This window comes from Falco cherrug, chromosome 16 (assembly GCF_023634085.1).
Source record: "Falco cherrug isolate bFalChe1 chromosome 16, bFalChe1.pri, whole genome shotgun sequence".
In the NCBI taxonomy this organism is placed as follows: domain Eukaryota; kingdom Metazoa; phylum Chordata; class Aves; order Falconiformes; family Falconidae; genus Falco; species Falco cherrug.
In genome coordinates this window covers 6903441-6920778 of record NC_073712.1, presented here as the reverse complement: position 1 = coordinate 6920778, position 17338 = coordinate 6903441, and the positions used below count along the sequence as shown (strand labels likewise).

Here is a 17338-nt window from a genome sequence, read left to right as displayed (position 1 = left end):
TTCTTTACACCAATAATATAAAACTACTTTGCACACTGGCTTAGTATTTGCCCTCTAAAGCTGGAAGGGCTACAGCAAGTGAAAATTAATCAACTACCATAAAAAGCCTGCGAATGAAACTTAGGAACAAAAAGCTCAAGCTCTCCAGCAGCTGATCTTGCTCTAGTCTGTTACTGCTTCATTGCTTTGCTGCATCGCTCTTTTCCTAAGACTAGCGCAGGCACAGATCTCTAAGCAGCCAAAAGTCCAGCTGCATGCAGCCGCTAACTTGCCTTCTCAGGCTTTGTACCATTCATCTACATGAACTGCCAACCCAAAAACTCAACGGTTTTGATCCTGCCTACCTCCCACCACATTCTCCACCTCGTTATGAATTTTTGCTGTCTGCTCCACTAAGGGCACCTGGCTGTTCACGGTTGTCCCCACTGAGGTGTCAGTTCAACCCCACCTTGAGTAGCTTGCAAGAGCTGTGAGCAACAAGGACCAAGGGTTACGAGTATAAAGAATACATGCAAGGGACCAGAGAGCAGCACGGTGAGTGCCTTGCTTTCCAAAGAAAACTAAAGCACCAAATGGGAACCAGAAGAGATGCAATAGTTAACTGGACAATTCCCAGCTGTCCAGGCTGCCCTACCACAACACCCGAAGCTATTCTAAGGCAGCACATAGCACAAATACCAAGAGCCCATGAAAAGCATGGTGAGTAAAATTGCTGGTGTCTAATGGCGCCAGATGGGTTGTTGACACACTCCGTGTGGTTAGACATGAAAGGCCATCCTGCAGGAAAAAATAATCACAACCCACATGCTTCCAATCCGTGACCAGGATTGTCACCTTTGGGTCTGTGCAGTGAGCGCCGCACCCTGAGCTCACCCTCATGCAACCACAGCTCTGCACACTTCAAGATTATTTTTTTTGTTTAAATTCCTTTAATTTCTTGGTGTCTGTTGATTTCACTAACCCCTTCAGTACCTCATTAAAGTGGTACGTCTTGCTTTTGTACAGGTTCATTGTTTTCATGGCAAGGATTTTACAGGAAGCGAGACAAAAACTCTCCTTCATTATTTGCTGGTGACAATTTTCCTAGCACTGGCCAAAAGCAGATCAAGGCAGGCTTTAAGACAGAAATGAAACAGAAAAGGAAAGAGGCAGTTACTTGCTTCAAACCTTCCAAGTAGCCTTTAAAACTACACATGCATTAACTGTTAAAGCACCTCTACAAATGCAGCATTTTCTGGGGTGGAACATGGCAACAGTTTTCACAACACAGAGCAGAAGTTACACAACTGTTTACAACAGACCCTTTTCTATCATAACCACAAGCAGATGGCAGGGAAACAAATTGCGATTTTCATTAACCATTTCAATTCTCAAAGGAGCTGGCAAATATACGCTGCTTCCAGTTCCGTGTCACCACAGAGAAGGGCTGAAAAAGGGAAGGAAAATATGAAATAGGGACTGCTGGGTATAATTGAGAGTGAGCTCGATTTCCACAGATTCCACAGCATGACTGGAGTCAGTATTCGCCCTTAAGTAGTAAAATTGATGAGATCAACCCAAAACTTCAGGACCTGGGTATGAACTTTCCTGAAGTGCTGGCGATTTCACATTCACAACAACTGTTTGACTCAAACTTCCCCCGCAAGCAGAGGAGGAGGAGGAAGAAGATGCCAAGATCCAGGTTTATTTCAAGCACTATTTATCCTTGTTTAAAGATCGTGTAATGATAGTGAATCTGGGGAGTTTATTTAGGTTAGCCTAAATTACACCAGATCACAGCAATCGGGGGTGTTTGGGAGCAGGAAGAGGAAGTTGTGCACGGATTTTTAAGGAACCACAAAGTATGAAGCTCTGTGGTTTCTTGGGTGTTATCTTGATCGGGTCCTGTGCAACTTCCACTTCAAAGGTTTTAGTCTCAAAAAGATGAGAGGGGAAGATTGAGTCCCAAGTATCTGAACTGTCTTAATTAAATTACTCATTCATACACGGAACTCACAGACAATCCAAGCCTTACCTGCTTTAAGGCAAGCAGGAGAGAGCGACAACGGCCAGCGATGCTTAGTTTGGCATTGACCCTGTTCAGAGCAGCAGCAGCAAAATTATCTTTAAAACGAACTCCTCCCCCTACACTAGATTAAAACCAAACCACACCACACCCACTAACCAGGAATAGGAATATTGGGTTTCCATAAGAGCATAAGACAAAGGAATGAGTCACATGAAAATATTAAATAGAAAGAGAGAAACACTTAAATTAACATAGGCACATCACATTATCCGCGTAAACAGAAAACTTTTCTGGCCATCCTTCCTTCAAACAGGTTTCTAGGAGAGTCTCTTGGTGGTACATACAAAAACCAAAGTTTCCTGTTCCATCCCCCTGCCCCCCTCAAATATTCAGGTTCTGTTTCCTAGAGGTGTGCCACAGACATTTCCAGACCTGGTACACCCCGAAGTAATGATCAAGACCCTGGGAACAGAGAAACTGATTTATTTCCCACCCTGCACACACTACCTTTCCCATCTCTAACAGTGATCCGTGGGCTCAGGTCTCTGAACCCTACAGGGTGCACGCTCTGCAGAACTGACCTCCTGCCCAGCTCACCTGAACTACCTGCCAGAATAAAGTACGAGGTCAAGGGAGAAATGAAAAACTTATTTTCATATCTGTGCAACTGTCAAGTCCATCCTGCAAACCACCACAGCTAGAGCTAGGCCAAGTGTTAGAGCACAGACATTGTTTCTGTAGATACTTTTTCAAACCTATCTTAATTTTGTCCTCTGCAGTACGCTGTGTGAGAGTAGCTATAATCATACCAATGCACGCAGCGTGATACTGAGGTCACTGATATGATGAAAAACACCACAAAGATCCTCCCTGAGGTTTAACATCAATTTTTTCTAGTCACGTATCCCAAAGCTCTCCAGGTTCAATGAGGTCACTGAATAAATGAATTTCTAAGCTTCACGCTAAGAAAAAAAATCTCCAAATGTTGCTATTTGAAAGACTCAGAAGAAGTGTTCGGGACTCTGCTCCATCAAAAAGAATCACAAGTCAAAATAAACTACGATAGTATTTAGCGATTAAAACACCAAAGTCCACATGACCCCCAATGCTTTTGTCAATAACTCCCTCACAGCCTCTATCACCTCTCTCCTTTAAAGGAAATCATTTCACCGTCAAGGGAACTAAAGTTGAACTTCTCTGCAAGCTGCTCATTCAAATCAATGCTTGATTTCCCCTTAAAGTCTTCCTGACACAGCCCAGTGTTAACTGCAAATTTTGAGAATTACAAGCATGGACGTACACGCTGCTCCCTGCCCTTCTCTTCCAAAAGATTCCAGTTATGAACATCTGTTGTTTACAAGTGCTCAGCCTGAAGGTTGCCAGACTTATTCTGCATCTTCTACTTTCAAGGCAAAGGCTGCCAGAAAGCCATCTGAATTTCATGCTGGGATATCCTGGACATTCAGCTCTCCAGCTGACAATTGCTACTCAGTATCCTACTTCCAAAGATAATCTTGATTTAAAATACAGCCTTAAAATAGCATTGTCTTTTCATTTTTTCTTTTCTTTTTTCTTCCCCCACCCCCATTTTCTCCCTTGAAAGGAATCACTCGAGGTTTTTGCCATGGTTTTTATATTGTTAACTGATTATTTGAATAAGCAGATGCCTTTAGGACAAAATCACATTAAAACAGGAGGACTGAAGTCTGGAGCTAAAGGTCCCAGGGTTTCACGGCAGCGGGCAAACGCCTTCCTCTGAGGATGGAAGTCAGACCCCCATCCAGCACTGCTGCCTGCAGGGACCCCTCAGACCCAGCAGGCAAGACTGACACCTGCTGAGATGGATGCTCTGATTTAACCGCTGCACAAGAGACCTTTAGTTAAGCAGATCTTTAAGGAGCAATGACTATACCAAACCTCTTACAAGTGCTTGTTGGTCAGAACTGGAATTATAAGCCTTGACTGTTCAATGCCGGTTTTTTCCCCTTCAGTCCTCACATCTTGCACAAGGGTATTTACCAATGGGCACTGAAGAGGCTTTACCAAATACATATGTATTTTATATGACTATTCTCTTTAATAGTCTGTTCTAATCGAAAAAAATATTTTTAAAAGAGAATAGGCAAAGTGAGGTCTGACAGCCACGGTAGAGTAGTTAAAAGCAAGTAAAACCTGGGATATATCCAACTGCCATCAACGTGTATGTCACCTTGGCTAAACCAATCTGTTCCCCTTCTTCGAAGATATAAAACGAGAATAACATACACCTACCTCTGTAAATCATTTTAAGATGCTCCAGTGAAGCTAGCTTCAAACTGTGCAATGCGCAAACACCCTTTCAGTCCATCACCAGCTATACACAGCTTGCTGTCAAGACCCAACCACCTACGTTTCAAAACCCATATGGAAAACGTAGCCACCTGATCAGCTCACCCTCTGATGCAGCCACATCTAAGAAAAATCAACCCCATGCAATGCGTCTGTTAGAAACCCAACACAAGCCTGCACTTCACACTGCTCTGTGTGCTTTTACCAGCTTGGGGATGGATGGTGGAGGAAGCCACACAATCCAATTTCAAGGGTCAGACTGAAGCCTCCTGCCCTTGACAGCATTCCCTTAAATGAACACATTTGGAGCAACTTGGCAATTACATAATAGCTATTGAGCATGAAAGCACATGCAAATTACAGGGTTACTGCCTGACAGGTTTCCTCCTTGACAATGTTTTATGAGATCTAAAATCGGCGAGTGACATGGTAAGCAGCCACCGAATGATACGGTACCTTCCAACATAATTATCATGTTATCGAAAGAACATGCTATTACTGTATATTTATAGGGTCACAGCCAGGCAATTACAGAGTAGCCACCCGCCTGTGCACATCTCATAGTCATGTAATACCAGGCTCCTTCGGAGGAGAAATCTGAGGGCTGGCTTTGATCAAATGGTCTTCTGGGGGCTTCCAAATGAGATTACAGCTTCAGCATCTACAGAAAAGATACCAGCCAAGTTACTCTTCGCTGTTCAGACAGAGCAGTGCTGGGGAGAGGTAATTATAATTGGGACTGCTCCCTTACTGATCCCTGAGGTATTCTGACACATTCCTGGATGTTACAGCCAGCAGACACCAATGACCGACTATGTAATAGATGGAGCCACCCAGGACAGACAGCTTCACAGCCGTGTGCCACTGCTGTGACAAATACTGCCCACAGACCCAGCAGCCTTAAGAGGTTTTTGTTATTTTCCTCTATTCCAGCTCTTGACCAAATGAACAACTTGTACATTTGGGACTCAAACCTTGCAGGGGTAACACTTTCCAAGAGCAAGATGGTTTTCTGCTAGAAGATATCCGCTGCTAATGTAAGTGAAACCAGGAGCCTGAGCAGCAATGTCTTTCTCTCTGCAAAGCAAGATGAAACTCATGCTCAGTAACACTTTTCCGAGTATTTCATGCTATGCCCTGGACTTGACCAGAAAAGCACAGACATTTAATTCAAGAGTTCACATGAAACTTTTATATGCAGATAAAATCATCTGTCCAATTCAGGCTACGCTCAACAGCAAGGATATTTGAGGTCATTTTTGTCCAGGTACAACTTTATAAAGGCTAAAGTACCAACAGCTCAAAAAGTGGGAGCAGGGGTCCACATGAGCAAAATGCATTAGAACAAAAAAAACACCAACCACCAAGACTTCTAAAAAACCCTGTAGTGTCAGTCAGCATATTTAATTCACATAAAGCATGACACCATGTAGGATTCTGCTCGTATATGGTAAAAACTTCCACATTAAAAAGTCACTCAATCTCAAAATAGGAAGCTATATACAACAGTATATAACATATATACAACTTTCCCAACACTGAAAGCTGAATACAAAAGCGTTGCTGATGGGGGGTTGCATATCATGTAATACAAAGGAAACCACCTCAATTTTAACCAGGAATAACTATTAATAAACAGAAGACAACCAATCATCATGCAGAGGAAAATCATAGACACATCATTTCTTTAGTGCCGTCCTAAAGGCATATGCAGAATATACACAGTTTATAGTTACGAGAACACTTTCACTGTAAAGGAAAAGAAAAAAATACTTCAGGCAATTATAGCTCTATAGATACAATGAATAATTCTTCTCCAACCTGTCAAATAGCTATGCTTGGGAGTCATGCTTTCCCAACAACATAGCACAATGTGCGTTTTAAATGAGAACTAAAGTAAACTACATCAAAGCTGTACAGAAAGGAAGCTAAAATGATGCCTACTTTAATGGCTTTCACAAAAAGAGCTTTAGTGGAAAGGGGAAGGTGATACATCCCCATATCCCTCCAAACACAGCAACAACAACAGAAGAACAAAAATACACACAATGGCCTGACCCAAACAATGCTAAAAGTGACACTGTGCTTTGGGTGGAGGCAAACCCAGATGGATCCTTTCAGACCAATCTGTCCAAAGCAGAAGTGATTCAGATCCCAAGACTGCTTTTGCTCGGTGTTTTCCCCAGCTGCTACCCTGACAACAAAACCCAACAATCTTGTGCACTGCCCAGATGTCAGCAACAGGAGCCCCATGGCTGTGGCTTCATGCTGGCCACCTACTCGCTAAGCTGCTGTCTCCATGCCACGCAGCCTGCACCAGGCCCTTCTTCACCCAGCGGTCCTGTCCTGCATTCCCCTTCCTGGCAAAAGCACCTGCATCCTTTCCTCCAGGCAGGAGTCAGTAGTAAATCAGGCGGCTTTGAATCCACGAAACCACGTTCCATATGCATTAGTCATCCCAACTCAAGCAGCTAAGTGGGGAACAACCAAAGCAGGATTGTCAGACCTACCTGTAAATAATGTTTCAAGCAGGTGAGACAATTGATTGTCAATAAGGACATCTTTAAATTTTAGTTGAGTCCCATCAGCTAGGGATCACACACAGAGCACAGCTCTATTTGGAAATACTATTGGCCTTACTTCTCTACTGTTTTGAAGTGATAGCAGCAGAGATACAACACTCAAACCCTGCACTGAGTATGTGTAGGATATTGAAAACAGAGGGCTGCAATGGCAGATCACAGCACATAACTGATTAGAAACAGATACCCTTAAGAAAACAGACCAAAGCCCCTGACACTGAAGGAAATCCTGGCTTTGTCTGTCAAATCTGGTGTACAGCTTTGCCCACCTTCCCAAGAAAATTAGACCTTTTAGATGTGCCAATTTTTACCATTCCATTCCCTATTGACAACATACGACCTGCCAAGAATTACTGAAATGAAGTTACCAACCATGCTATGTAAAAACATGAAATAGGCTCTGTGTTTAACACAAACTTGGGACACGTTTTATTCCGACGTGCACGACAGTGCTGGTACCTACATTCACCATATAGTCTCTTTTTTACATTCCTACCCTTATAACCACATCTACAGGGGGAAAAGGGCAAAACCAAAGGCAAATACTCTACTTGAATTGCTGGTCTTTGGTGCTCCTAGTTTTAGCCAGGAATCTCTCAGCCAACTTCTCCAAATTCCTTGAGTAATCCATCTCAATTTCTGCCTTCTTGCGGAAGAAATCCTGCAAGTCCTGCAGTAACTGGACGCGAAGCTCACACTGCTGGTCAAGGCATTTCAGCTGCTCTACCAATTGGGCACGGATCTCTGTAACAAATAAAAGCACTGAAGATTAAACAAAATCCCGTTAAAGAAAACACCATAAAAATTCTCCAGTCAAATACAGTTAAAAATACGTTCCCTCATTCGTACTATGTCAGCAAAGCTCCATTACGATTAACCGTATCTGCAGCAGACAATGATTGCAGTTGCATCTCGGATGCACCGGTCGCAGGAAAGCCATCCACAAACCTGCAATCCAGCACACAGACCTACAAGCAAAGCTTTACTGCTGAAGAGTGCATCAATTACAAGTGTCGAGTGCATTTTTGGCATCAAGAAGAAGTGGTCACTGCCTAAAAATGTACTGAATCTCAGTCTGGAAAAAGGGCTGTATGCTGCAATACCCCATGTCAGCTCAGAAAATCACTTCAGGGAATTTCTGTAAAATTCCTTTGCAGACTACTCTTGATGCAGAAACAAGACATTGCACATACTGGGGCACTCCCCAAAGGCACCAATTTCAGATTATTCAGTTAGTTACTGAGTCTCCAGCTGTGCAGCTCTCATTTATAAACCTAGCCATTGAAACAGATAAAGCCAGACCTTCGGAGAGCCAACATGATAGCGCTTCCCATTAGGGAATTATCTCCAGGAAGACTATTTTTCTTTTTAAAATATATGCAAGTGGCATACATCTAAAGGATCCATAAAGTACACAGATACAGGTGTTAATATTACGCATAATTACTGAAGATATCTGTTTGTATTAACACAGTATTTTACGCTTTTCAAGCATTTTACAAATATGAAAACTTCTCAGATTAGCCCTTCAAGCCAGGGTATTCTCCTCTTCTTACTGATGCTGAATTTGAGGAAGAGAATATTGTAATGATTTGCTCATGGTCAAACAGGACAAGAAAACACAGCAGACGTGTGTCAGTCAGTCTAAAAATGCAGAAATATTCAGTGATGCAGCTAGTAGAGGTTATTTGGCTTTTATACAGGCAATAAACTCAACATGAAAACAATAAAATATGCACTTTCATCTAAAGGTCTTTGAGCACTCAAATTTTAGAGATGCCTGCTACTGCTTGACTGTTATTGCTGCTCTTCACAAAGGTTTTCAGAGACGTGTTGTTCCAAGCTGCATTCAGAATTGGCAATAAAATCAGTAACATTCAGGTCTTCCGCATGCACGGCTTTGTATCTATGCGTTGCAACTGCAGGCACCCCCAACTTTGTCACCACAACTGAAGACTGGTATAGTTTTCCAAATGCAATTTTTTAATCAACTACTTCATTGCTAATTCCTGAGATACATAATAATAGAGGCTAGCTTGGCCTCCTCAGTATGCTTGTCCCTTTGCCCAGAAAAAGCGTACCATCTGGGCCTCTGAGCGCTTTACTCTTGCCATGCTCTGTGAGTATCAGTTGCCTTGAATCGTGCTCACATCTGCGGCAACAAACAGTTTCAGGGGGGCCAGGATTTGCAATGAAGAAAGCACGCATCTTTATTTTAGGGACTCCAAAACCCAAAACACGTGTATACAAATACGGCTCCTAGTTAGGCTTGCCAGAAAAAAAAAAACACAAACAAACCAACACAACCCAACAAAAAAAACAAACCAAAAAAACCCACAACAAAACTGTGAAAATGTGGGGTTTCAAGCTTGAAGACGACCTTGATTAGCACTTTAATTTGGTAGTATCACTTCTTTGAGACTGCAGTACCCAGAGGCTTCTGTAGCTTATTGTGCTGAGAAAATACAGGCAGCAAGGTCATAACACAGAACAAAACAAGAGCAGGCAAAACTGTGACATGTGGGCAAAGCTAGTCAAGTTTATTTTTTTTCTCAGGAGAGAATGTTAGAAAACTGAAAACTTCTGTCTCTTCATCAGGAAACACAACTACAAGAAAATACACAGGCTTGAGTTGTCCACATACTTCTTTAATCAAAACCACTTCAGCACACCCATTTCTCTGGGTCCAGGGAAGCCCAGGCTACGCTTTCCCCTCCAGCCCGGGTGGCTGCAGCTGGAAGGGTGCAGGTTCACCCCTAGGCAGTGACCAGCACCATCTGGTCCTCCTGCCAGGGCTGGCTGGAGAAACAAACCCTGAGGAAGCTACAAGGAACCTCTACCCTAGCGCGCTCACAAGGGCACAACCCTCGGTCCGCAGGGAAGGTGGCACGGGGCGGTGTGAGCAGCGCTAGGTAACACCTGCGTCCTGCATTTCTTGCAAGTCTGTGGGATTTCTGTGTTTGCTCAGTTCCAGCTAGCAATAGTATTTCAGGATCAGCAGGGGCTGGGAGTTGCATGGGGAAAGAATGAATACTTAAACACATTAGATCTGCTAGCACTTATTTAAAAATTTGCTGTTGATGCTCAACATATGCTATATACATCTCCATTCAGCTCAGTCCCCAAACTACTAATGAATTTGCAAAATTCTACACCAGCAACAGGTTTAGTCACGTGCAATGCAAACAAGACAACCCCATTCTCCCTGCAGCTTTGTCATTAAGACTTTCATACAGAAAAGAAGGTGAGGTAGCTAGACGACAGCAGCACCAAAATGCAGAGTACCATAGTGTTTCCTTGCTGCAGTGAATCAGTCTGCCTAGTCCTTAAGCTGACACTCACCTGCAGGTCTGACATTCAAGAAAGAACATCCTTCAAGGCAAGGACTATTAGAGAGCTCTTCCTCCCTTTGTGTCTTCTCCTCCACCCCTTCCTCAACAAAAGGGATGGTCCCAAACATGGAAACAACTCTATGACCTTTTCAGAAGTCCCTGGGCAAAGACATTATTTTAATAAGCTGTGGCTTATTTCCTAGACCCATGAAAAGGTATCCCACAAAGAAAATACTTGAGCAGATTTGTCATTTTCTGCTAAGCAGATAAAGAAAGAGACACAGAATTCAAAAGGCTGCCAATCTCTTCCTTGTGTGTGATATATCTATTTGTGCATTTAGGGCTTGATGATCTGCACAGTGTTATTTTTTTTCTGAAAAAGTCAGCTACCCTATTAGCATGGATGTTTAAAAAGAGGAGTGGGGTAGGAAGAGAATATATGAGATACAGCTCCGACACGTAATGGTGTGGCCACCCACCCTTCCCTGTGCTACAACCGATGGATCTTTTACAAGGGTGACAATGGCAAACTCTGACATTCTTGATCGAGAAACTAGCTCCAGGATCAAAAGCACCACTTCAAAAAACCCCAGTATTTCTCAAAAACTAGAAGATAACCACATCACATGCATTTTAATTATAAAATTACGACAAAGCTCAAGTTTTTGGCTCTCGAGGTGGGATACTTCACACACAGCTCTCCTGCTAAACAGCCGCAAGAACTGGTAACCTTTTCCTTTAGTAAGAAATGTGATATCGGCACTTTTTCTTTATAAATAAACTCAGTGTTTTTTGAGGGAAACAGTGACAGCTGATCGGGCTGCCCGCAGGGGAACAATAAGCTATTCAGCTCCAGCTTATCGAGTCTGCGGCGCTGGGCTGGAGAAGGGCAACCTTGCTCATCTTTCAAAAACACACTACACAGTACTTTGCCACAAAATAAAATCAAGAATGCAGGAATTTCCTGAGGCTTACTGGGCTTTCTAGAGTATAAAGTGTCTGCTTGTTTTCCCATTGCTTACACAAGCAAAAGATATTTTTTTCCCGGACTTACTCTGAGAACGCACCATGGCAGAGCCAGAAGCTGTGTGTGCTCTAACCCACGGGTCACCGTATTACACGGGACCTTTTTATGTCTGGAGTCACAACAACCACTTTAATTTTGAATTCACTGCTTTTGCATCTTTTAATTTACACAGGTTATTAGGTTAACAGCCACTTAAAACACCAAAAAGCTTTCCACCTCCTTTCCTTTTCTAACACCTGTAGACCTTGGAGATCCCACCCACTGTGATCATTCAAGACAAGGAACAGCCTCCTGAAGACTGTGCTCCTCCTGCCAACGCTTCAAGTGCCTGAAGGTGAATAAACACATTTAATTCAAGGTCAAGGTACCTGCAGCAGAAATTAGGATTGAGCACCAGGTATTCTTATTCTCACACCAAGCCCTACCCTGTATTGCAAAATCCTTTCTATTATATTTCAAGGTCACGTGGCTGACAACTACATAATCAAAACGTCCTAGTACCAACAGGAAAGTTTTCCATCCGTTTAAAACAAACCATTTATTCATTTCTATCACCAGATCACAAAGTCACCTAGGTCACAGAGGGACAGAGTATTGTATAATGCTAGACAGTTGCATAATTTTACTTTTACCCTTTCTGCAACTACCTTTTCCACATTCCCTGTGGCACTCAGCAGGCATGCCCAGTTATTAATGAATTCAAACTGTAAGAAAGGATCTTTTACATTCTGTACTGTAGTCACACCTGTCGTTCTCAACATTTCTAATCTATTTGATTTTTTTTTTTTCCTTTTTAAATTCTGAAGCATATAGAGTATTGATAGGCACAAGCGATATGAAGGTAACCATCCCCAAATAAAATGCTGGTATTTAAGTGATAGTGTCTCTAATACTTCCATGGAAAGGTCATCACCAGTAGTTCCTATTATAGGTAAGTTAAGAGATGCGCTACATTTTTAACCTACCACCATACCTGGTCGTATCTTTAAAAAAACTGGATGATCTTCATTAACTGATTGTTCCTGCTTGAAAAAGCCTGCTAGTGAGTATCTAGGTGGCTAGTTACAGGATAAGTGTAAGGTCCCAAAACACTCCTACCCTACAATCTTGGGAAGGATCCAGTAAACAAAATTAACAGTAGGCTATCCTTAGTTTAATAATTTAAAAAAAAATTACTTTTCACACTTGAGCAAATAAGACTAGCAGTGCAATCATGGACCTCTACTGAACAGTGGGGGCTTCTCAAACTACACTGAACAGGAGAGGGTTTCTGCAAAGCTCCTGGCAAGAACCTGCACTGTCATAAAACCATTATTGCCAGAGCAGGCAGATATAGATACTCTGACTGGAACCATACCTGGCTCTTTTACAGCACGCAATGTTCAGCTTCTGAAAAAGAATTTACCAAAATGATTTTTTTTAGCCTTAAGCACCCTATAAACTAAAGTTGGAAGTACAGAAACAAAGAAATTTCTGTACCAACTTGTTCATTCTTCGGTAGGTCATGTATAAAGCTAGAAGAATGAACTTGGACCCAGGAGACCTCCTTGCCCAGTCAACTCACGCACTCTAAGCAACGTTCCTGCTCCAAGCAGGATCACTTCCTTAGGCAGGGTTTCAACTCTTCCCAGCGATAAGCTTTAACTGCTCCAACTGGATAGCAACACGGTGAATCACAGCCTGCACAGCACAGAGTACCAGGAGAAGACACAAGCAGCCCGAGCTGCTTTTCAGTATCTAGCTACATCTCCACGTATCTGCGCTGGAGCTTTCTCAAGATGTTCCCACCCCTACCCCAAATGCCATGCTGTATAAGAAGATGACAAGCTTGGGAAAGGAGTGGGATGACAACAAAACAGAACCACCAACCCCCAGCTCCCGCCCAGATTAAAGAGCAATCCTCTCACCCACACAAATCCGCTCCAACTGGCAGAGCTGAACTCAAAAACCATCCGTGCTCTCGCCTTGACTCAGTGGTCCCCCACGGCCGCTTTGTGAGGAGCGGTCCTCCTCCCGTGTTAATGCCACGTAAGTCTAGTACAAGCAGGAGGCAGGTCAAAATCAAGGTAAAACTGAACCAAACCACGAACAGCAAGGTGGAAGTCAGCAGATTCAAAGCCTTTGCATGCAGCTCGGTTACCCCTGACTTTTCAGGACCCCCACCCCTGTACACAAGAAGCGATTGTGTAAAAGGACTGGAAGACATCAAGCATTAAATTGCACGTGCAGCTCTAAGTATTATCTCTCGTGCTGCTAAGTAGCCTAAGAAAGACAAAGCAGTCCAACAGGAGCAAAATCTCCACTTCACACAGAAAATCTGAGCAGTAATTTTAGATCTTGTGCTTTGTCTGTGACCAGTTTCTTGAATCCCCATCTGCTGAAAGCTGCCACGCACTTGGGTGCTGAACATCAGAGAAAGACAGCATCAGTGGCACTGGCGCCCACCTGCCTCACTTTGCAAACCTTTAAGATTACAGTTTAGGTTGACCTTAACGCTCTTTCAGTTTCAAAAAATTAAAACCAACCAACACTACAGCTTCCAGTAAAAGTTAAACCCACTGAAATGTATAAATAAAGTTTAGAAAATGCTTTGGATTACAGATTTTTACATATTCCCAGCACGTTACTGATTGCTAAGAATTGTCCACATTTCTTCTACCGTCACATATAAGAAAGGCTGTAGTCCAAAAGTGAAAGACTTTGTAGTTTTGTGAAAATAGCCTCAGTATTTTTTTGGTACACGACTACAAATAGGGCTGTAACAAATGACAGACAACAGCCCAACAACCTATGGCTGGGAGGTTTAATGACTTAGAAAAGCCTTTATACAGTAACAGGAAGAACTTCATGGAACAAACTGCGCTGCTAGCTGAAAGCTGTTGGTCATTCAGAGCCTTAAAAACCTCCCTGGTAATTTAAAAACTAGGCTTTGAAGTGAAAATGATATAAGAGGAAAAAATACAGTCTTCTGTGTATAACTAGAGCCAGGAGTGAGATTCAGGTTCACAATCCTGCCAGAAACCGAATACCCTGGAAAAGGTATATTTTTCTTTAAAAAACAGAATATACCTTACCTATTTGAGAAATACTAGCATTGGGTAATACACATTGACAAGAATCCCTTTATAGTTATAAATACATAACCAGAACTGCAGGTGTTAGTAGCTGAAGTTCTTTCTAATACAGATTGATAAAATGTTTTGAGGTGTAAGATGAGTGCTTGAAGTTTTGAATTAGCAAAGTAAAAGAAGAGGATGCAAGACTCGCTTAAAAGTGAAAATTATGGCTAGTCTCAGCGAAGTACTGAGGACACATCTCCTATTTCCGTATCTACATCATAATACATTTGCACAGCGAATTACTTGGGTCTACCAGCTTTTCTAGGCACAACAAAAGTGTCACAGGAGCAAGGCAGCCAATGCTTTCTGCATTTATTACAGTTGTGCAACGCCTCCAATTACAACTGGTAGCTTGGAAATTTTGCAGCTTTAAGCACCCTTCAACCAGAATCCCATTGAACACAGCAAGCCTATACATTGGTTTTCCATACCCATAAACACTCATTTGCAATTCACAGACGGCAAACTGATGCAAGGCTTCAGATCTGCAAAGCTTTTAAGCAAATGCTTGAAATTGTCAACATGTTTAATTGCATAAAGTTGCCAAGGCATTTAATTCACACAGAATTCAAATTAAATAGTCAGATATTTTTTTTCTTAATGAAATAGCCATGAGTGTCTCCTTTGCTATTATCAAAACACAGTCCATGCTGTTGACTTTTCAGGGAGGATGTTTAAAAACAGAATCCAGGTTAAATTACCCTGTGCAGGAATTCACTGCTCCAATTCTAATAGCAGAGCATAGCTAACTCCCCCTGTGTGCACGAGCAAAGTCCTCGTCTTTGTAACTAGTCCATAGTACACATACAAACTCTGATAAACGGTAACATGTCGAAGTACATGGGGCAATATTTTAAGGTTCTCCAACTGTTTATTCAAAACAAATAAAAGTGTATCGATTCATTTCAAGTGAGTGAAAATCCAAAACCTGCACGCAAGCAGCAGGAGCATTGCAACTACTTCTGCCTACAGGAAGTTTCACAGCTATTTTAGGATTGTCTGTGCTCAGTTAAAGGTTTCCCCCAGATGACATCAAGAAAAAAAAAAAAAACACCACCACCACAAACCAAACCTCACACAAACTTTTGTTTACACATTCCCACTTAATAAATGCTGGATAAAATACTACGAGCAAGTAGCAAAACTACATTTTATCACTGGTCTGCAGCATGGATTTCTATAATAAACAAATTAAAACTCATTTTGACACATGGGCTATTAGCATTAATCAAAAGCCACACACACACACCCCAGTTCACATTTTCAAGTACTCAGAAAATAGTTGGGGCTGACAAACTCCCCGTAGCCTCTGGTAAAAAGTGTCCCAAGCGCCTGTGCTCTTGGGGAGGCAGAAATTGCTTTGGGCCCACTGAGCAACCTGAAATAGTTTGTTCTCCAAACAACATTTTAATAGTTATTTGAATGGCTTCCTCTCATGCAGGGTGATGAGGCCAACACTACATAGATGGCCAAAAATGTGGTGAACCAATGCAAGGGGGGGTTTTTTGCCTGCTTTAAATGCCCCTTCTGCTTCTGGCCCAAGGCAAACCAAGTCTCCCTGAAGCACCAGACCAGGTGTTTTTCATCACACTCTCCCACTGACCACTCAAACCATTCTCCCAGAAATAGGAGATTCTCTCCTCAAACAGCATTGTGTTAATTACAAAAAAAAGGTAGTCAGCAGTGCAAGGAGCCTGGCCTTGTGCTCCCAGTTATAGGAAGCCAACAACAGGCAATAAATGCAGTAAGGAATAAAGCTAAGCACACCTTGGATGCATTTTCAATCAAATTACTCCCAATTTCTCACAAAACCAAGGATGGCTACCACTAAAATGTAAGTTTCTGATTCCTTTCTGGGAGAGGACAGGAGTTGGGATCTCCACCAGGTATTGCCCAAGGTGCTCATGTGCCAAGGAACCAAAGCTTAACTCCTGCTCCCCCAGCAGCCCCAGGATCACCCCTGTCACCCCAACCACCCTCCGTTTCCAGATGTCCAGCATGCTACTGGCACCACTATTTAACATTTTAAACGTCACAAAAAAAGTTATGAAGGAATGAAAAAAATCAAGTTCAGGGATAGCTGACGAGCAGCAATCGATCCTGGTCTTCCCCATGCAGCATCAGAGAGTAAGAATTAAACAGACTGACTGAAAAGTGTGGGAAATGTACAGAAACACCCTTCAGAAACCATGTTAATTCATTTACAAGCAATGAGCCGCCTGGGCGTGGAGAGAGGGAGGGAGCCAGGTACTCATGGCTCTTCATTTGAAAACAGGAGGAGATTTGAATGAAGAATGTTGTACTGCAGTGTTTCACAGTGCACAAAGGAAGTTAAATTCCTTTGCAAAGGGAGAGGCTGGCACATGCTTTCAACATAAATGTCTATTTATTCTAGAATGGAAATCCATCAGGAAGAGACAGCAGAACAGGTCCGTGAGACAAAAGCAGAGTTAAGATGGGGCTGACCCAGCTGAGCGCCGCCAGCGCAGGGTGCACCGGCTCTTGCCCCACCGTCCAGAAACACCCCAGCCCTGTGCAAGATGAGGGCTGCAGGACACCTCCACACAGGACCATTGATTCATTTCTTGATGCTATCAAGAGCATCCACAGAAAGCAGTGTGGAAAACCATTCCTTACTGAAAAAAAGCCAGAACAACAACAAGCAGCTAGAACTATGTCCCAAAATCACCACGAAGCAAGAGATGGAGGATCATTCCGCATTTCGTCATTCTGCAGGATGCTAGCACTTCTCTGCTTTACACAAAACACACCAAAAAAACCCACCCCAAAAAACTGGAAAAGTGGATTTTTAAATGCAGAATTATCAGCATTACCTTTAGTTTTAGTTCAGATGCAACAAAAGACAAAGTGGGGCTGGTTACCTCTATTTTGCTGAGTTGATGAAGAACCAGCTTTTGTCTATGCCACTAACTTACCTGACA

The 17338-nt window shown here is 42.6% G+C and overlaps 1 protein-coding gene across 4 annotated transcripts in view; it reads right to left on the bottom strand.

Annotated features, from left to right (window-relative positions):
• SRGAP2 (SLIT-ROBO Rho GTPase activating protein 2) overlaps nucleotides 1-17338 on the bottom strand; it is a 110798-nt gene that overhangs the window by 65550 nt on the left and 27910 nt on the right. For all 4 annotated transcript variants that reach the window (XM_055727988.1, XM_055727989.1, XM_055727990.1 and 1 more), the window contains exon 3: nucleotides 7470-7662. In XM_055727988.1, coding sequence (XP_055583963.1) covers nucleotides 7470-7662 — 193 coding nt within the window. The remainder of the gene's footprint in view (nucleotides 1-7469; nucleotides 7663-17338) is intronic.